The sequence below is a fragment of the Mastomys coucha genome, unplaced genomic scaffold, assembly GCF_008632895.1.
Source record: "Mastomys coucha isolate ucsf_1 unplaced genomic scaffold, UCSF_Mcou_1 pScaffold13, whole genome shotgun sequence".
Lineage (NCBI taxonomy): Eukaryota > Metazoa > Chordata > Mammalia > Rodentia > Muridae > Mastomys > Mastomys coucha.
This window is the reverse complement of record NW_022196895.1, coordinates 20,114,040-20,136,239: the sequence shown is the minus strand read 5'-3', so window position 1 is coordinate 20,136,239 and position 22,200 is coordinate 20,114,040. Positions and strand designations below refer to the sequence as shown.

The 22,200-nt window shown below is 46.2% G+C and overlaps 1 protein-coding gene across 2 annotated transcripts in view; it reads right to left on the bottom strand.

Moving 5' to 3' along the window:
- The window catches only part of Mapre2 (microtubule associated protein RP/EB family member 2), a 94,071-nt gene that overhangs the window by 10,153 nt on the left and 61,718 nt on the right, over positions 1 to 22,200 (bottom strand). For both annotated transcript variants that reach the window (XM_031365118.1, XM_031365119.1), the window contains 2 exons: positions 5,615 to 5,754; positions 9 to 152 (listed from right to left, as the gene is read on the bottom strand). In XM_031365118.1, coding sequence (XP_031220978.1) covers positions 9 to 152; positions 5,615 to 5,754 — 284 coding nt within the window. The remainder of the gene's footprint in view (positions 1 to 8; positions 153 to 5,614; positions 5,755 to 22,200) is intronic.

Sequence of the window (22,200 nt, the reverse complement as noted above, 5' to 3'; positions counted from 1 at the left end):
TCGGAAGCGTAGAGAACTTCCATTAGTCGCTGCACAAGGTCATCGTTCTCTTGCCCATGTTCTTGGCACAGCAGCTCGATCTCTCTCAACTTCCCGAAGTAGAAATCCCTCTCCTTCTCCACACCTTCTAGGGCAAGTTTCAGTGAATGTACCTGCAGAAGAGTGGGGTAGAGATGAAACCCCCCAATTAGAGTAAGAAATATGTAGCTGGCTCTACCTGTGCGCGATGGAAAACACGTGGAGCCAGACACAGACAGCATCGAAGCACGAGGGAGAAGCAACAGGTCTGGCGGCGAGTCTCAGGAGCATGCCGAGTGTTCATACTAGAGTATTTATTAGGTTGTCAGGGTGTTCCATTCACCTGCAGAGCTATACCTGGGCTTAGACAAGCCTTTCCTCTCGTGGTAACAAGCGCTGGACCACATCTTGTTGCTATGATCCAGGATGTCTGCTTCTCCCTACAATGTGCTGGTATCGCGGGGCAGGGCCTTTGGGAGGTGAATGAGATCTGTGTATGAAAGACGCCTAGGTATTCCTCTCAGCATGGGGAGACCATGAGGACTGGGGTCTGGCTAGACAACTGATCTGTTGGTTTTTTTTTTTTAAAAAAATTTACTTATTCACTTTACATCCCACACACTGCCCCCCTCCCAGTCACCCCTCCCACAACCCTTCCCCCTAACCCTACTCCCTTCTCCTCTGAGTGGGTGAGGGACCCCTGGGTATCCCCTGACCCAGGCACATCAAGTCTGTGAGGCCAGGCACATCCTCTCCCACTGAGGCTGGACAACCTGATCTGCTGACGTCTTGATGTCAGACCTCAAAGCCACCAATGGTAAGAAAGAAAATTCTGTTGCTCACAGGACACCAGCTTAGGGTATTTTGTTACAGCATCCCAAACAGACTCAAACACTCACTCAAAGTCTATGAGAAGGAAGGCAACAGGCTTATGTGTGTTTTCAGATCACTGGTATTAAAAAGCCACTTCTCGGTGCAGACGCACGCTGTCACCGCAAGGGCAGATCTTGGTGCACACAGATGGGACAGGGGTGGAAGGCCAGTTGTGCCAATCTGCCTCCAATTGTCCAGCTCTGCCTCTGTGCTATCGATGGACGGGCAGGGTAGGTTTAGGGACCTTCTGGAGTTGTAAAGTTTCTAACTTCTAGGCCAGTGCAAATTCTAGGCCAACAACCAAGGCAGAACCATATTGGGGTGGTGTCAGCCCTGAAGAAGGCCCTGGGTGGCAGGGGCAGGGGAGGGGGACTGTTGACTCTTAAACCTTAGGATGCAACTCTCTTATAGCCACACACAGGTCCAAATTATGCCCTGTTTCTGGTCCCCGAGAACCTCCTCTTTTGTAATACTTTGTTTACATTTGTGTAGAGCAAAAATTCTAAGTGGTGGGTCATGACCCTGCAGTGGGTTGTATAACTGAATATGTGTGTGTGTGTATATGGGGGGGGGGCTGTGGGTGTGTGTGTGTCTTACAAAAAGATACCTGGCAATAGTAAAAGTCTGTGGTGTCCAACAATTAAAATTTATTAGAAATCAGATGCACAGCGGATGTGAGGTGTTTCTGGTAGAACCCTCCTGTGCTGCCCACATGCCTTCACTGAAGCTTTGGTTTTGAACTCTGACCCTTTGCATGAGCGTGCTGTTATGCCATACACTGCCAGCCAACACGAGAGGCCTCGACTCAGTCACTGCACACACTGTTCTGACAGAAACATGATGCTCCAATTACAGAGAATGAACACTACCACTCCTTAGCCAACTAGTTTACCTGTGTGGTACTGTTAGATGAAGAAGCACCATGTATTCAGTATGCAAATTTACTTGCTTTTGCTTTTGAGATGAGTCCTGTCTGGCTTGGAACCCACTGAGGTCCACCTTCCTCTGCCTTTTGAGTCCTGAGATTAAAAGTGTGTGCCACCATGCTAACTCCAAAGGACTACCTTAAAATAAAAATTCGTTATGATTTATTATCAGTTATTTTGCTTTGTGTATCCTTTTATGGTCCTATAAACTTGGGGTCACATGAAATTTCTGGAGTGAATGGCACTGCAGACACTGGGGAAGAAATGAAGTCTCATGGTTTTCTTTAGGTGAAGTTTGCAGATATGTGTTTGTGTATATATATATATAATATATATATATATATATATTATATACATACATACATATATATATTTCTATACATTATTTTTAATGATTATTTCTGAGGTGCAAAAATCTAAATCTCCTCGGTGTGTGTGTGTGTGTTTTAATATGTTGGGCCTTTGGTATATTATCCTTGCAATTACTGACATTTAAACACAAACTGGTCCACACAACCATTCCTTCACCCTATATTTGGCAAACAGATCTATGCAAGGATCTATGTAGACCTCGTGGACGCCCCATATGGCTACTCAAGAAGGGGAGTAGGTTCAGTTTGTTAACCCTGAATTTTCATTCCTTTTACGATTACACATCTGCAAAAATACAAGGTGACCAAGCTTGCCCTTCAGATAGAAAAACAAAAACAAAAAACCTCCCCTAATTCTAGACCCTGTCTCTGAGCTTAGCCGGAGAATCCCTCCTAGCCCTGCACTGAGTCAGGCAGAAGGATCAAAGTGTGCAGCTCCGCCAAACCAAGCAGAGGCATTACATTAGCTCCTTCCCACAGACACAACTTAAGGGAGGGATCCCTGTGACCTGCAGTTCAGGACTCAGAGGGCATCATGGCACAGGTGGCCTAGCAGAGGACATGGTTGGCGACAACTGGGGCCGGTAGGAGCCAGCAGTTGCTGCTTGTTACACGGTGCTGACTAGGCAGTAACGAAGTGGGGTTCAAGTGGGGCCTTCAAGGCCTACTGCAATCAGCACCCCACTTCTGCCGGCTAGACCTTAGCCCCACAACCTCCCCTGACAGTGCAGCCAGCTGGGAACCAAGTGTTAAAACGAGGGATGGGGTGGTGTTGACATTCAAATCAGAGCAGACGCAGAGTTAACCTCCGAAACCCAGGCTTTGCCTCTGGACAGTGGTTTTCACAGCACACTGTGGCTTTTGTGAGCTGGGCCACAGACTGGTATTACTGATGTATTAGAGAAAGACCTGTCAATACCCCTCCCTTCCCTCCCCCATAAACACTGACGGCAGCTGGGCATGATGGTGCATACCAGTAATTCTGGTACTCAAGAGGCTGAGGCAGGAGAATTGATGTGAGCTCAACACCAGTTTGGGCAACAAAGCAAAAAAAAAAAAAAAAAAAAAAAAAAAAAAAAAAAAAAAAAAAAGCAAAAAAAGCAGAAAAAAAAAAAATCCTGCCGGTAGCTACTTTAAATGATCAGAGATCAGGTAGCAAATTCAATTCCATTTGGATGGATTAGAGGCCAGTGTCAGCCTGTCTCCTCACAGGTCGCAACAGAGAGGGAGATGACAGAGGTGGAGAAAAGTCAAGTTCAAAGGGCCCATAGGAGAGGCTTCCTTTCACAGCCTTTCCAACTCTTCCCAAGCGTGCCCACAGACTGTGAGTCCTCCCAGAGGCACCATGGCAGCGGTGACTCCCATCCACTTCTTGCTGGCTAACCCACTGTTCCTAATCTTTTGTTTACACCTCTTCCCCCCTCCACTTCTGATTCTCGGCTATCACTGGAATGGTGCAGCTCAGTGTGCCTTTTTTGTAGTATATCACAGGAGACTGCCCGAGTAAAGGAACGGGGCCAAGCAAATGAAAATTCCTTAAGTTTACGGCAGTTGTCACTTTCTCTATTACCACCATAAATCACGGTCCTGCCTCTGCGTTTCCACTTGGCTTTTCCTTCTCCAGATGTTCTCAGTTCCAACACTGGGGCACTTGTGTGGTCACCTATGAGCCTCAGGGCCTTCCTGCTGGAGGCTTCAAAGGGAGGCACCCAGACTCAGGTCACCAGGAAAACAAACTTGGATTGAGAACTTAGTGTCTGCCCAGTTTAGGTTGTGGCTCACCTGTCCTCTGCAGGACGGAGTGGAGGCAGGCCTGTACAACTCCTTGACATCAAGGTACTGGGACAGGAAGCAGAGGGCGGCCTCTCATAGAAGTACTTTGGGAAGGACAACAGGCAGGCTATTCCCCTCTCCCTTCCCTTCTGTCCTCTCTTGAGTGGCCCTCAAAATTGACAAGGTCTTTTGGAAACGGACCCTCTGTGTGTGATTTGAGAGTTCATGGAGCTTAGAGCCAGCCCCAAGAAGAAGTAGTGCCTGACTAGTGTAGGCCACAAGGCACTGGGGACAATTAAGGGACTAGAGGTTTCCATGTGGTCAGAATCTGGGCCACTATGGTGTATGGAGGAGAGGGGGAGTGGGGACAGTGACAGGAAGCCTCAGCATGAGTTTGTAATGCTTGCAGAAAAATTTGAGTTGCTTTGGGAAGGGGCACAGATCTAGACTATGATGAACTCAGGCTTGATTTCCACCAGGTCCACTCAGTCTTGTGTGGAGTCTTAATCTTATGGCCCCGGGCTTATTCTATTTTGTTTTTTTTTTAATCTGAGCAGAAGTCATTACTGAAAACCCCTCTGGCTCCAACAGGAGATGAACAGGTAACAGAACATCTCACAGTTACCCAATCAGAGTCCAAAGGTGGCTTAAGATTTCACCTCAAGTGCTAAGGTGACTAACTTGTAGCACCCTTGTTAGGCAGCCGTCTGCCTCTGTAACGAATTGCTGACGAAAACACACTTTTCAGACTCCTGTCTTATCAAGCAGAAGATTCATTGCTGGGGCAGACTCAGCTAGTGGCTGGGTATAGCCTAAGAATCTGTGGCCAGAGGTTCCTTCGAGATAACAGGGCCCTGTGCGGGAAGCAGGTGCCACTTCAACAGTGGGCCCAGCACTGCCCAGTGATTCAGTATGCTTAAGCTGTATAAAAAGTTAGGCATTACAAGTTAGAAAACATACCTATGCCTCTGGATCAAACCCAGGGCCTCTTGCTTGCCAGATCTGTGTTTTACCACAAAGCCACACCCTACTCCTGTACTTGAGGTTGGAGTTGGAAAGGTTAGTTGGTATAGCTAGGTGTACCATAATGTAAGGGGCTATTAGGTCAGAGGAAATGTCTTCTTACTACACAGCTGTCGTTGTTCAGGGCTCCGGGGCACCCCACTTCTGCCACTGTAGAGGACTGGTGTTTTATTTAATTTTAGTGCTAAGCTCTGGTAGTAGCTTTAAATGAGGGCATGGCGTCACCCATTTTGCTATTGTTATACCACAGGAATTAAGCATGGTCTCCATCATGTAAAATGGGCTCAACCACTAGATGCTGAAAGAAAGGAAGGGATGGAGTGGGAGCCAACTGAACTCTGAGGCAGCCATAACACTTTTTCAACTGGCCAGGAGTGGGCAGGCCAGGCCTGGAGTTCAGGATGGGCCCTAGTTGAAGAACTAGGAGGGAGGTAGGAGGGTGTCCTGCATCAGGCTCATCCTCATGCTTGGCGTCAGGCTTTGTGACTAATGCAGCTCGTCACCGGCTTCTTGAGCAGGTCCTCCTAGTCTTGCTGGCTGTCTTGCCTTCTCTCCCTTACCCCAGGCTTGCGGGCGTGACCTCCTCACCCCTCACTGTTCCCAGAGACATGGGTGGAGGCGATGAGTTACCTGCTCGTTGAGCTGTATGACCTGCGTTTCTAAATCTTTGTCAGATCTGGATGCTGAGCCACTGGATGAAGCCCTTTTGGCAGACGAGGGGCGAGAAGGTGTGGATCCTGGCTTAGACGCGGGACTTGATTTAGCAGCACCTAGAAGCAAGCAGAATACGTTATTATGAGTACATCCAGCATTAAAAAAAAAAAAAGATTTTCAGATACACTGCAAATGCATGATATAAAATAAGCTTCCTAAAAACCACAAGCAATGTGGCAACCCCTCCTCAATACAGTCAGAGTGATCAGCTTCAGCAAACACTAGTGTCCTGGGACAACAATGCACGGAGCCTGGAGAGCAGCTGCTCCAGTGAGCGGGTTAACCCTTTCCCTCCAGGCCTCAGAGTGCAGCTACAGTGAACGTGAGTAAGAGGAAAGGCTTTGGGTGCTGTGGAGATGGCTCAGTGAGTCAGTCCTTACTGTCCAGGCCTGAGGACCTGAGTTCAAATCCCAAGAACCTCTCTGAAGCCAGATGTGACAGCCCAGGGCTCCTACTGTGAGACAGGAGGTAGAAACAGACTTACTCTGTGACAAACACCAAGAGCCCTGTCTCAAGCAAGAGAGAATTTGAGGACCAACACCCCAAGTTATACTCCATCCTCCTCCGTCCTATGGTGTATGCATGCATGTGCCCCCACACATGACCATGTGAAAACACATATCACATATACATGAATGGTTAAAAGTAAATGACAGGAAATGTTCTTTAGTGACCACAAGTTATTATTGTAAGAGCAAAGGCCCCATGACAGGTTCATACTTTAGAAGAAACACTGATGCACAGGTATGCGCTCTCTCCCTTCGTCCACTCCATAGCTTCAGTAAGGGAAGGACAGGGACGGTGATATCTACATGGTAATGAGCACCCTAAGGTCGACTCTTGGTTTCTAAATGTCACTCTTCAACAAAAGGGCTTCTTACGAAGCTGATGATGGTGCAGAACTGGAAAGGTGAGCGCAGGACAGCTTGTGGCAAGACTCGAAGACACTCAGGGTAAAGGCATGAGGACCAGCTTGGCAGGGGGCGGGCGGGAGGGGGGTGCAGCCTGCCTAACATGGGGAATGATGGTTGTAAGTTCTGAAATGCTGTGGAACAGTAAGTCAATGAGGCTATGAGGTGGGGGGCAGAGTAGGGTGTAAAAGGCTTAAAAGTGACCACCAGGGAAAGCCGAGGAATTGCTAGAAGAAAGATATGTGGTACCCCAGTAAAGAGAAAAACCCCGGAGCTGTTCCTGAACGGGTGCTGAGGCGTTAGATGGGAGATACGACGTGTAAAGAGAGAGAGGTCCTTCATAGCTGGAAGTTTACCAAGTTTGTAATGATGGCACATTGTTATTTCAGGTAAGCCTTCACCCACTGGGCACTCAACCTACAGTGGGATTACTGTCTAGAACACAACATAGGCGTAGGAATGGCTTCCGGAGCCAAAACAGAAGCAACTAGGTATATACAAAGAAGCTGGTGTGCTGCAGAGTAAGAGCTGGGCCTGCCTCTCCTGGGATGCCCCCCTCACCCCTTTGCTGTTGCTATGACAGTCCCAGACAGGCAACACTCCGCTTCTCCTGTCCACGCGGATCTCCTGTGTGTCCCCTCTGCCCAATTAAAGTTACCACCACGATCTCTCATTCGCTCCCCTTCTAGAACGTTCTTAGAGGGCAAAGAACATGTCTTACTCATGTCAGCAACTCCAGTGCCTTGTAAAATGTTAGGCTAAATACATTTTGGTAAAGGAACAGCTTTAGATAAATAGATAAACAGGCAATTAAAACTTGGTTTGTGGTTTCCAACTTCAATTTCCAGTCCTTCTGACAAAGGCAAGGGATTACAAACGCAGGCGTGGAGCAGCAGCTGCAAGTCTCAACCGACACCCTAATTACCACGTAGCCAACAGAAAAGCTGTAAAATTTACATGATGTGTCTTCAGGTGCCTGGAGTCACTGGTTACAGATGGGAGTCATCCACACCTCTGGGAAGTCTTTAAAAAACATGCCCCTTTGTTACAACAGGGAAGCACAGGGAAATGGTCAACAGGCCTGAGACGATCAGATGGGAAGGACCTACGTCAGGGTGCACTCTGAAAAGGGCACTCAGTGGGCCCAGAGACCTTGCTATGTCCAGAGGGACTCGGGGCACCAAGGAACAGTGGTTTGCTTCAAATGGACAAACTGTTCTAAGAACCTTTCTCTCTGGAGAGGCCACACAGAACGCTAGAACCTGACTTCTCAGTTGTGCCGCACGGCTCCTTTGGCTGTAGAACAGACTATGGAGGAGCAGGCAGGGAAGACGAGCCCTTCTTCACACAGCCACCACCCTAGCAATAGGGAGGACCACTTTTGCAATGACAAGTCCTCTCGGCTTTTACAAGATTGGCATTTGAACAGATAGGAAGTCTAAGGGAGAGGATACAGAGTGTTTCTTATCTAAGAACCTGTATTAAGTGTCTGCCACAGCCATGTTCAACAAGGATGCTAAAACGATAGAGATGCAGCCTCTCCCCGAGTGATAGTCGCCTAAGATTCCCCAGGCATGGTACCCTGCCCTCGTGGCCTTCTTGGTAACAGGCCAGTGTTCTGGGATGCCATGCCTGTCACACGGGTTCTGTATCGCCTCTGCATGCAGCATCCCTCTTCCTCCCAGTCTGATCTGTCTCCTTTGAGTAACAAGGACTTCCATCCTTCGTTCAGGCCTTAGCTTGTGCTGTCACATCCCCTGGAGGGCACAGTGCCTTGAACCTTTTCCTCAGAGGCTGTACCAACTGCACCATTGTGGTGTCACCTGAATGCCTCGTCTTGTATTGGACATAACTCCGCCAGGCTGGAACTGCATCTGTTTTGTTTGATAAGTACAGCAAGAGCAGTGCCCAACCTGGATGCTTTCTGTGTACTGCCAGCACACCCCACAGAGGCAGCGAATCAGAGAGGACAGGAAGTTTGAGCTACTGATGCCAATGTCAAAGTCACTGACTGGAAGAGCCAACAAGACAGAAACCATTTGGCTGACAGCCTCCCAGCTGGGCCCTTCCTCTGTTTTTTTTTTTTTGTTTGTTTGTTTGTTTACTTTTTGTTTTGTTTGTTTGTTTGAGACAGGGTTTCTCTGTGTAGCCCTGGCTGTCCTTGAACTCAGAAATCAGCCTGCCTCTGCCTCCCAAGTGCTGGGATTAACTGCATGTGCCACCACTGCCTGGCTCCTCTTGTTTTCTTTCCAGGCCCCTTTTGTTAAGTTATAATGTGGGGTTCTTTCCATGTGGAATCTGGCCAATCCACTGACGAAGTGACTGCAGTCAGCTGATGTCTGGGTTAGGAGCCAGGTGGTTGGTGCCAGGCTGTCCATATCTCTGTCATTGGCCTCTGCTCACAGAAAGGCCTTCCTAAGAGAGTCACTTCTCACTCCAGGCAGTTCTTCCTAAGTAGGTCATCAAAATATGTGGCCGGTGACAGTAACTAAGCTCAGGTTACCAGGAAGTCATGGCCTCACATTTTGACATCAGTTTCAAGAGAAAAGAACAGGGAAGAGGGAGAAGGTTGTTAAAGGTTGTTCATGCACAGCTACCACTAACTGTGACTGAAGGGTACTGTCAAATGAAATCTGAAACAAACAGAACTGTTAGCTACAGAGGAGAAGGACCATCGCAAAGGGACGGAGGCTGGGGTGACATGCTATATGCAGCTCATGGGACAGGTCAGAGCTGGTGGCCGTGGGGCTGTAGCTAAACTGTCTTTGCTTGTGGGGACACATCCTCGCTGTGGCCAGAGCTCAGCAGAACTTCTTTGTGGGTCTGGTTCTCTAAGCCCATGGGCTCAGCCTTAACATAGCACTGGTTCCTTGGATCCTGTAAAGGCCAGCTAGGACCCAGGAACAAGGCCTTTCATGCTGGTCTACATCAATATCCCTCAGGGACCTCCAAGATGAGAAAGAGGAAGGCATGAGAATCAGACTTAGGGTTGTCAGCTGCTCCACCACCTACATGCACGTACACACGCGCGCGCACACACACACACACATACACACACACACACACACTCTCTCTCTCTCTCTTTTGTTTATTGTTTTTTTTTGGGGGGGGGTGGTTTGACACAGGGTTTCAGGTATAGCCCTGGCTGTCCTGGAACTCACTCTGTAGACCAGGCTGGCCTTGAACTCAGAAATCCACCTGCCTCTGCCTCCTAAGTGCTGGGATTAAAGGTGTGTCCCACCACTGGCTGTCTCTCACATACTTTCTGTCACACTCATTCACACACATATCACACACATACTCATACTCACTCAATACTCACACACACCCACTCTCACACACATATACATTCTCTCTCACACACATACTCACTCACACATATACATACTCTCACACAGACTCTCTTTCTCTCACATATTCTCTGCCACACTCATTCACATATTTATTCATATACGCACACACACTCACTTACACACACATATATATATTCTTATACAGACTCTTTCTCACATACTCTCTGCCACACTCATTCACACATTTATTCACACACACATACTATCTCTCTCACTCTCATACACATGCTCTATCACACACACACTCTTTCACACATACATGCTCTCCCTTTCTCTCACACTCAGACACACATATTCTGTCACTCATTCCCCCTCCCTCTTCTTTTCCCTCTCTCTCCTGGAGAGGGCAGAAGCACAGCTCCCGCATGGAGGACATGGAGTGGAGCACACCTTTGAAAAACCTAGTAAGGGATCAAAAGAACTTTGCATTTGATATTTCAAATGAGGGAGGTTTTGCAATTTTGATTAGATTGTTTGGAGAGAAGCAGATAGAGAGAAATCAGTGAAAAATGAGGATGTCGTCTCTAATGAATAAGCAGAGGGAAGTACAGGATAAGGACATATTACCATCACCTCACAAACAAACTGGAGTATTACACATCAGCTCTTCTTCGGGAAGATGCTTGAAACATCATGTGCTGCAACTGATAGGGACAGATTTACCCTCATGTAACTCACACACCCAGAGAGTCACATGTAAAGGACTCTCATGTAACTCACACATCCAGAGAGTCACATGTAAAGGACTCTCATGTAACTCACACACCCAGAGAGTCGACACATGTAAAGGACTCTCATGTAACTCACACACCCAGAGAGTCACATGTAAAGGACTCTCATGTAACTCACACACCCAGAGAGTCACATGTAAAGGACTCTCATGTAACTCACACACCCAGAGAGTTGACACATGTAAAGGATTCTCAGTAACTCACACACCCAGAGAGTCACCACATGTAAAGGACTCTCATGTAATTCACACACCCAGAGAGTCGACACATGTAAAGGACTCTCATGTAATTCACACACCCAGAGAGTTGACACATGTAAAGGATTCTCAGTAACTCACACACCCAGAGAGTCACCACATGTAAAGGACTCTCATGTAATTCACACACCCAGAGAGTCGCCACATGTAAAGGATTCTCAGTAACTCACACACCCAGAGAGTCACATGTAAAGGACTCTCATGTAACTCACACACCCAGAGAGTCACCACATGTAAAGGACTCTCATGTAACTCACACACCCAGAGAGTCGCCACATGTAAAGGACTCTCATGTAACTCACACACCCAGTCACCACATGTAAAGGACCCTCAGTAACTCACACACCTAGAGATTCAACACATGTAAAGGAAGACAACTGATCTTCGGCGTCCTCTCGTCGCCCACGGCGTTCTCTTTTTCGAGGACTGCAGTAGGTAGTGCCTTCAAGCTCGGCCCAGCTCAGAAGACTTAGTCTGGTTATTAGTCATGCCTTTTTTCTCTTTTACTTTAAACAACCACGCCCTACAGTGTAGCTAGCTTCCAGGTCCAGGTATTTCTTTCTCATTTACTGGGACCAACCACCCTAAGGATGTTATCAAGGAAACACAGCTATTGGTATCTGAAGTTAGCGTTGGTATGATACAGCTGGGTAAGCTAATATTTGTTTTCCATCTTCTCAAGTGACCTGGTCACCTCGTCTAGTGTCCAGTCCTGGCTTTGGAGGCGGAGGTCCTCGAGGGTGGCTGCCTTCCTTGCAGCCCAAATGCTCATCCAGACTAGCAATTCTGCTGCTGTATCTTCTAGGTCTTGTGCTCCAAGGGTGCACACGTGGAAACCATCCTGACTTTTAAAGGCCATGCAGTCACTCTGACGACAATTCAGATACACAGGTTTTTTTTCTTTCCTTACAGCTATCAAACACTTCAGTCTCTTTTGAGCTGCATTTGATGATGTCCTGAGACCATAATTAACAGCAGCTCTGTTTCAGACGCAATTGTTCTGTCCTTAAGCTTTTCCACTCCCCCTTAATTTTCCCTTTCAAAATAAAAAGGGGGTTCAGAAGCAGAGGAAAATGGACATAAACTCTGCCCAGGTCCCTGTAATTCTCAAACATTTCCCCACCGGAGATGGACATGATTCACAATGCCTGTCTTTGAGTGGTCCCATCTTAATGAATGCTTTTAGGATTTGGGGCATAAATATGATTCTAAGATATTTTAACCATGGTTGTAAAAAGGAGTGAGTGGCTTGATTCAGTGTCTTGATGGAGTCAGAGTATCGCTGTGTCTAATGTCTGTAATTAGTAGCTTGCTTGATGTGTATGGAAAATGCTGCATTTTGGAGAAAGGAGGCTGGGTAAGGTTCAGAAGAAAGAAAGAAACAAATGAAAGCAGTGCCGTCACCTCTTCTCTTCCCTGCCAGTTCTCTTAAGACTTTAGAAACTCTTCTTATAATCTGCTGGACTCCTTTTACAAAACCGTAAGTGGAAAGTTGCTAATTACATACCATTAATATTCATGACAAGGACATTAGTGTTAAACACAAGTGTATGGACACATGCATCCCCCACCCCGACACAAAGCCACTGACTGACCTCTTCCTTACTTTGAGAGACTGTTCCTCTCCTGTTCCACCCCCACAAGCCTCCTTCATTAAAACCCCATAGGAAAGCTGAAACACAGCAGGCGGACGATACCTCACAAATGCATTGATTAATCATTCGTGGATGAATCTGACATCACTTTCTGGTCCCCTTCACCTTGGCACACATACTTTGTCTTTTAATTGCAATAATGAACTTGCTTTAAAATCAAACAAAAGGCTAGGACTGCCGGAAAGCAGCTGGGCTGGACTGATGGATGAGGAGAGAGGCCCCACGGGCACGGGAAGGCCTTCCTCTGATTAGCTGATACCAGAGCCATCAGAGCAACGAGACAGACCACTCCATACAATACTGATTTCTACAAACTCAAAGAATAAAGGCTGTCTTCTGCTTCCTAATTGGTACAATCCCTTCACCTTGTAGACTGCCATTAATTTTATTCTGCAAGGGGAAAAAACTCAGTCTCAGAGGTGGTCAGGGTTCGGTCCCAGGGGAATTTTAACTGGGTTCTGGGGTCCCTGGTTTTCAAATTCAGAGCCCGTGTGGCTTTGTCTTCACCAAGACAGACTGTGGCAAAGTCAGGTTGCTGCTCTTTACAAGTCAATATCAGCTGACAACAGGAGCTGTTCCTCTTGGAGCAACTCAGGGTTGCATAGAACATGAACCACACTGATCCTGTGGGAACGAAGACTTGGCATGGCACTGGGCATCCGTCAGCTCATCTTGGGGTGATTGTAGGATGTCTCACTAGTGGAGCCCTATGACCCCATGGGTTCAAAGGTCCCTGGACCTGCTGCTAGCTAAGTGGGGTGACTCACTGCCACCCTACCGGTTTTAAGCTCAAGACAGGAAGAATGGTGTTGCTTTCCAGAGTTGGAAGGATCACTGGAGTAAAAATCACAGAATACTTGGGGATGGAGAGAGCTGGCTGAGCGGTTAGAAACACCCACAGCACAAGGCTCCTAGCCACTTATAACTCCAGTTCCAGGGGATAGGACCTTCTGTTATGGTCCCCAAGGGAACCCACATGCATGTGGTACACTTAAACTCATGCAAACACAATTACGCTAACAAACCAATGATCTTTAAAACATGGAAAGCCCCACCCCCACTTTTGGCTTTTTAAGACAGGGTTTCTCTGAGTTAGCACTGGATATCCTGGAACTCACTTTATAGACCAGGCTAGCCTCAAACTCATAATCCACTGCTCTCTGCCTCTGAGGTGCTGGGATTAAAGTTGTGCCACTACACCTGGCTTAAAACCTGGCCTATTCCAGACACTAAAAATATGAAACAGCAGTGCTCAAAGAAGAGACTCATTTCTACCGGAACCTCCATGGCCCACAATGAGCTCCACAAGCTTCCCTCCAGTGAAGGAGGGACACCAATAAAACTACAATGAGTATCAGAGCGAGACAGTGCAAGCATGTTCTTATACTATCTCTCTTCATTAATCAATTAGCTAATCAATCAATCAATTACCATGTAGCTTGCAAACTAAATAGATACTGGCATCAAATAGTGAACAAAACACAAACGATGCCTGTCTGTGTGGAGTTTCCGTTCCATCCGGGAACATGGCACTAAACAATAACCACGATAAGCTGGTAATTAACAGAGCCAATGAGAAGTAGAGCAGGAGGGATGAGGAGACCCAGTTGCATGTGTGAGGAGGGTTGGGCTGGGTGGCTAAGTGATTTTACATAGGCTCTTGGTCTTCTCCAGTTTCAGCTATTCTCTTAGACCTGCACGGTTCCTGCAGTCTGCTCAGGAACTCTGTGGATCAACAGGGTAGCAAAAACCATCAGGTGTGTGTATGTACATGTGTGTATGTGTGTATATGAGTGTGTGTGTACATGCACATGCGTGTGCATATATGTGTGAGTGTGTGTGTGTGTGTGTTGGAAGGGGGGAGCTGGCCACCTTGTTTTAACAGTCTTACTCCTCACAGAGGGTAATGGCTCTTAGAACATCCTCCAGGATCCCTGCAAAGGACACAGAAGAGCCAGGGGTCATCATTTGGTCCTCAAGACCTCGACAAGAGGGTTAAGATTTAAACCAAGGTAAAGATGTGATGGAAGCCAGCAATGGGGCCATCTGACCAAGTAGGGAGAGAAACAGGCTATGTGGAGTTCTATGGAGTTAATGTGTTTGGGTTCTGTCTCACCAGCTCAGGGGTAAGCTCAGGTTGCTGTGGTAGGGAATGCACAGGGCAGAGATACAGAGACACACGCGAGGGCGGATGCCCAGGTCCTCCCAGGCTTCCATCAGGATCCAGGACCCTGGGCAGAGGGGCATGTCCTAATGCTGGCTTTCAAAGGTCGCACTTCTCTGTTCTCAGAATAGACTCTGAGAGCAGACCCACAAAAGGCCAGCAAGGAGCAGCACTACGGTCATTCCTCTCGGTACACTCACCACAGACTTGGTTTTGTTTTGGACTGGGTTTGAGATGCTGCAGTTTAAAAACCTTATTTCCTACACCATTTACTGCAGCTGCCAGATGCCCATTTTTTTACACAATCTACATTTTGTGTAATGTTAATGTTAACAGGAGAAAAAGAAAGGAAACATTCTCAGATGGATACCATGTGCTATGGATTCTGAAGGGAGAGCCAGAGGGAAGCCAGGCAGAGGCAGACCGGGGAGTCAGCCACGCCCAGTCACTCTCTGGGGTCATTACGCAACATGATAAATGGCTCTACCCGGGAGAATCTACTATAGAGGCTCCTTGAAAGGCAGGCACCCTCGCTGCTGAGGGTGTGGCTGTCACAGAGGAGTAAGCATTACAGGAGGAGCCCTTAGGACCCCTCCCCCAGCTGATCAGCCTGCACAGAGGCAGCCCCTGGGATGGATGGGTAGAGGCTGAGCTCACGGAGCATGCCTGAGTGGGAGCCCTGACATACTGTCTCTGCTGCCCTGCTCATGGTCCCTGCTGGCGATGATGTGCTTATTTTTAGGTATCATGTGATTCTCCAGTATTTTCCAGACTCTGCTTGAGTCACTCTGGTTTCAGAGAATTTCTCACAGAGGGGAAAAATGCAAGGAAGTGCTTCGTGTCTTGAAATGGCTCAGGATTTTGAAATCATAACTTTTAAATAGCTATTTCAACGTGGAATGTATATTTCGCAATAAACGGCTGACTTACCATGCTTCTCACACCTTGGTGGAAGATTAATAACGGCTCTCAAACATATTACATGCCAAAACCAATCACCACCTTGGTTGAATTTGTATTTTTCAATCGCCCTCAGAGAAACAAAAACAACGAGGATTCTTTCACCCCAGTGAATGGTTCCCACATCCTATCTCAACACTAATTGACAGCAGCAGCCCCTTGCCTGTTTTCTGCAGTCACAGGAAAGGGAGTGGCCAATGGAGCCAGCAGAATGAGCCAGCCCACAGAGAATAAAGACACACAGGCGTTGCCATGACAACACCATCGTAGGCACCATGGTACTTCTGGTACGCAGTACTCATTTAAGGAAGCTTATGAAGTAACATGGCCATTTCTGGGGCATCTCTGTACTTAATTACTTTACATGTGCTGTCTTCAGTTTCAGTCTGAGTGCCTGTTGACATGCAAGGTCCCTTCTCTGATGGTGAGCAAGCCTGCTGTGTTCCAAGAGCGCAATCTTGTTTGGACTTCCCAGAAAAGTGTCAGGGCTCAGGAAGTGAGAGGGTGAGCAGAGCACATTTCAGCTGCCCAGTCTCCTTTACTTACTGGCTTCTGTACCAGGGTTTGCGGCTCCTACCAACCACCTCCCGAACCAACCACACATGTGCATTAGCAGTTCCCAACACTGCCTTTCCCCTTCACTTCCCATATCTCACTAATCACTGTGCTGGGTTGACCATGCCTCCCTGAAGCCTTCATGGCACACTGCGACCACCATCTATTTTCTCTTCTCCACAGTTAGAGCTAGTATTGAAGCTGTAAGCTTACATGTGAGCATGCCCCTTCCATGTATGCTCTCATAAGGCAGAGCAAATGCTGCTTTAGCCTTCTAATGGCTCCCAACACACCCCATTATAAAAGTATGAGCTCTGTAATCCTCTGTGACAGACAGTCTTGAACATGACACCCATTCCAGTGGTCTCATGTCTGCTGGTGTTTACACATTCGTAGAACATTCTTGGGGGCAGGGGGACAAAGAGACTTCTACAAAGGTGATGGGAAGGCACTCTCATTATTCTGTCTGTCACTATGTTTAGGACTCTTACTAGCACACACACCAGACGGACCTTTCCCTCCTGCTCATGAAGTAGCAGTTGCCGAGGAGTAAGCATTTTGTTGGAAAGGCCCACAAAGGAGTGGTGCAAGTGACTTCCAGGAACCAAGCAAGAGTAGCCTATGGAAAGAACCCAGAGGGACTCAGCCTCATAGGTCCAAGAAAGGGCAGCACGTGACTTGAGATCCTAGCCCTGTGGATGTCGGGTTGCTGTATGTCGGTTCCAGATCAGAGAACCCAGCTGAGCTGTGTTGCACTTTGAGATACCACCTCCGCTGTTCTGTCTGGAATGTTCTTGGCCACGCCTCTCATCTGGCTCACCTCTACTCATCCGGAAGTCTCCGCTGAGGTTTTCTTTTCCCAGAAAACCTTTGGAGAGGCTGCAAGGCCAGTTCAGGTGGGCTTCCTCAGTACACTCCTGGACTGAGCACACTCTCCTCAGCTTCCTCCCGTGACAGCAACTCCTCCAAGCACCTGGGTCTTGGGATCACGGTGGATCCTGAGGATCCCTTACAGTGTCGCATCCCTTAGGGCCATGGGACTAAATATGACTCAAGCAAAGCTGTCACAGAAATGCAAAGGGCCAAAGAAATAATAACCGTTTGCTGTTCTAGTATTTTTTTTTTTCTAAGCTGCTATGTAGACGCTGTGTTGTTTTCTGAGTTACAGGGAGGTGCACCGCAGATGATGGAAACAGCTGGACAGACTTGGAAATGCGCTGAGTTTTCCTTGACATAAATGAATATGGCAGCAACTCAAGTCCAACAGACAGATGGGGCTCCCCGTGTCAGCTTGTGGGCCAATGGTGACTAAAGGGCAGAACTGGCTCGTAGTTCAGGTTGTTCCTACATAAAGTGCTGCACACTGTGCCTTCTCGCTGGGAAGCTGGCCCAGTGGGGAAAGAGCTTGGCTGCACAAGTCTGATGACTCTGGTCGCTATAAGCCACGTAAGAGCCAGGCTCAGCACACGTACCTGTAATCTCAGCATTCATTCCTGCAGTGAGAGGGATGACCGGGAGACCAGCCTAGAAGCTCACTGCCAGTCGCCTGGAGGGCAGTGCAGAAATAGTGAGAGACCCTGCCTCAACGGGGGCGGCGGGGTGGGGAGTGAGAACTCCTAAAGATTGTCCTCTAGCCTCCTTATAATTCTGTGACACACATGGACACACACACGCATGTGCATGTACACACACACAAATATATTTTTCATACACATGGCCATACACTATATATACATATTCACAAGACATATTCACATACACACTTATATGCATATGATACATATTCACAGACACATATATACACATTATATTTTTCAGTATAAGTTATATTGTTCACACATATGCACACATGTACATTTACATACACATTTGCATACACACAATATATATTCATATACACATACACCCCAGCTTTTTACTTTTCCAGCATACTAAATGAAATTAAGAAATTATAATAAATTTATTATAATATTTATTATTAATAATAAGATAATTTATTTATAAAAATATAACATTGTCATAGCCTACTTGTGGAATTACAGAAGTAACTCCAAGAGCGACTGTGATGCCATTTCCTTTTGAGAACTGATGAGGTTTACTGTCATCTGAAAAGCAAAATTTCACTTTCCTGTATGTATTCAGAGACAGAGAGTAGCCCATGAGAAGGAAGACAGATTTCAGCATACACAGGGAGTGTCTATGCGGGAATAACCCACGCTGGTTATAAGAGGGCTCAAGGTGGCAGGAGGGGCCACCACCAGCCCTCTTGGGTGGAAAATTATGCCAATTTTGTTTGTGAGGTTTATTCTTTACGTCAATATCTCTCATACCATCTGTTCAGAGATGAATTTGGATGGGAAAAATCTGGAAACCAGAGATGAATACCCAGGAACAAGTGACTTCACATTTCCTGCATTTATGAATATGCTAAGATACAGTATCTGTCTTGTCACTCATCATGACTGCAGAGAAAAATAAAGATGCTGTAGACACCAAAAGCAAGCATGCCACTCTAAGAGTCATCTCTTAGTAATAGCCACAGCCTTCATCCACCCTGTTGAACCTCACAATGTGATTCAGTATACTTCACTGATACACAATGTGTGTGTATGTGTGTGCGTGTGTAAAATCTGAGAGGAGGTCCAGTGGGGAGCAAGAGTTCTAGAATCAGTGTCACACCTCAGATCCCATGTCTCTCAAGTTACTGAAGTTCTTGTTCCAGAGTCCTAGATGCTAAAACAAGGCTGATATTAACAGCCACCTGTCAGGGCTGTTGTGAGTGACACTAACCTGAAAGGAAGGCTTATAGCAGGTGGTGCTTACTGCACAATGTACAAATACCCATGGATAGGACCCAGTCCTTCTCTGTTTTAAATAACTCCTAAAGCTCATGAAAGAGTTTGACTGGGGAGGGAAGGAAGTGAGATTTTATGAGTACAGGACAACAAAACTATAGCATTTTATAACTCCTGATTTCCAAAAGTCTAGTTTTAAAGAAAACTATGCATGTGACTTTGGCTCAAGAAAGCAAATAATTAAAAAAAAAAAAAAAAAACCACAAACTGAATTCATATCATCTATCTAAAATGCCATCCCAGCAATCAAACAAACTCAGACAATAAAGACAGAGCTGGAGGCTCTGATTAGACGTTCCTGAACTCTTCCTGCTTCTTTGCTTATGTTTGATATTCTAAACTCATAGATGTCCTCCAAGTGTGATCTGGTAGAGCCCTACTTATAATCGATGCTGTACTTTTGTGACCATTATAGGTGGGCGCCATGCTGTAAAACCTTGTTACCCATCCCCACATCAAGATAGATTTAAACTCCCCTTCACTCTTATGAGGGGAGGCCTTCCAGGGGAGAGAATGTCACGAGGACAAAAGGACTGCAAGCAGCACTCTTAGGAAAAAGGCTCAAGAGAGTTTGTCCTGAGAACACTGACTCATCTTAGGACTCCGTGGAAGCATTGCCTATCAACAACGTCTGTGGGAAACAGGTCCGTCCGTATCAGACACTGAATCTCCCAGCACTTTGCTTTTGAACTTGCTGGCCCTCTTTGCAAGAAGTACTTTCCTGTTGTTTCTAAGATGAATTTATGCTATGTAACTACAGCAGCTCAAACATGTCAGCAGAAAAGCACAGGCTCGATTCTGTGACAGATGTCCAATGGGGGAGAACTTTGCTGATATCTCTTTCCTAATAGAGAGTAGGGGGTTCCCTCCAGGAATTTAATTATCTGAGCCATTAGAGAATCTCCTTAAAATTTTCTCTAGGCCTTTACATAGCTAGGGGATAACCACATGCAGCGTAGAAATAGAGCTGTGTCTTAATATGCACTGGCCATGGAATATAATGGTGTGTGTGGGAGGCAGGGCAGGGGCTGTGTGCAACACTATTATTTGACAAGATGTTTACAGTGCTTTCCTGAGTGAGGAAAGGTAAAGAACTCCAAATTAATTGTGGTCGGGCATCACAGTTAAAACAGAAAACCAAAGTTAAGGAGGAAAGCTTGGGGACAGGGTGTCCAAGTCACGCATGCACATGTAGAGGTCACAGGATCTTTAAAACACTAGAAGTGCACACACTAGGAATGGATACACAGTAAAGACCTTTACAGAGAACAGAAAGCTAAACAGTGTTTCCGTGTTTAGCCCATCACTATAAGATAATGCTAACAGTTCTTCAGTTTAAAGAGTATGTATGGAACTCAAATGTGCAGAAATAAAACTGAATATGGCAAAATATAAAAACTAAACTTTTTAGTAACAGAGAAATCAACAGGAAATTAATAGTAATTTGGTAGATTTAAATCAAGAAAAACTACTAGTTACACTAAATATAAGCGGACTAATCACTCTAAAAGGCAGAGATTACCAAAGTGAGTTAAAAAGCAGTGCCCTATTTTATGATGGTTAATAATACACTTTACCTATAAAGACACAGATAGTTGGGTATTTAATAAATAAGGATATTTACATCATTAAAAACCGTTCAAGGGCTGGAGAGAAACAAAACTAACATAAAAACACAAAGAAGTACAGCAGCTTTTCTTTCCCTAAAAGAAGGTGGGAGATGATGTCTATCTAGATTTTAGATGTTCAAGCAATGCTTGTACATTGCTTAGCAAACAGATGGAGAAACACAGTCACATTTTGAAGCTGAACCAACAGCTTGGAGCAACTAAGTGAGGATATTCAATGTTCAATACAGTTTTTAAAAAATACTATTAGGATTTACTAAAATCTACATTTAGGGATTCCATGAAGATTATCTAGACACCCAGTTGACACTCTCGGGGTACATTCTGTTTTGGAACCAACAGCGGTTCTTCCTAACCTGATTTTAAGGCTGTTGCACTGGTCTTGAAGGAAGAGAGAAAGCTGAATTCCCATAGCAACTCTAAATCTATCTAACTATATTTATATTTGGGAGTCTGATTTCAATACATTAGCGTATATGAATCTACAATGTGTCTGAGCTGCTGTTGCTATAGAAACCATAATGCTGAATCTCCTCTTAAGTTTTGTTAAGTCTTCACACATAAAGCCCACCTCTCCAGACAGCTGTGAAATTGCAGGTTGAATCAGGGCAGCTACACTTATAAACATCAGGATTCCCGAGGGTGTAGACACCTAACAGACAGCTATCACTGTGACATGTGCATTTAAACACACAGATGCGGGTGGCAGGTTACAAACTGTGACACCACTATTCCTCAGAATTCAGTCAGAACTGGTGTTACTAGGCAGTTGTTCACCCTGATAGGAGACCTGTTTACACTGATGTTGATTACAGTGGAGGTGTTACTAGGCAGTTGTTCACCCTGATAGGAGACCTGTTTACACTGACGTTGATTGATAGGAGACCTGTTTACACTGACGTTGATTGATAGGAGACCTGTTTACACTGACGTTGATTACAGTGGAGGTAAGTTGTCCACCTATACACAGATACCAAGCAACTCTATGCTTCTTTGAGGCCATAGGAGAAAAGCTTTTATCTGCATTAAAATGGCAGAGAAGGCGCCAACTGTGTGGACAGCATCGGCTTTATACAGGAACCCTTCTCCGGTCCACGTGGCACAGGTGATGCAGAAGTGGAATTTCCCTTCCTTGTTAGCACAGACAGGGTTCTCTCTATTCTTATTAAGTGGACGTTACACTCCACATCACTTTCCTACTCTCATTTGGTCCCTTTGTCACTCACACAAGATGCTTTGAAGCTGTCAGGCATGCAGGCATATATATCTGTGAGGAGAGATTCATCCAGTCAAAAATCACTCAAGTATTCCAAAATGCTACCCTTCTTCCTGTTTTCAACTACCCAAGCCATTATATGCTTCCATGGATGCCACGCACACTTGCGTGATGGCGGTATTTGAGGCGAAAACTTCAAGGAAAGTCAGCCTCCTGC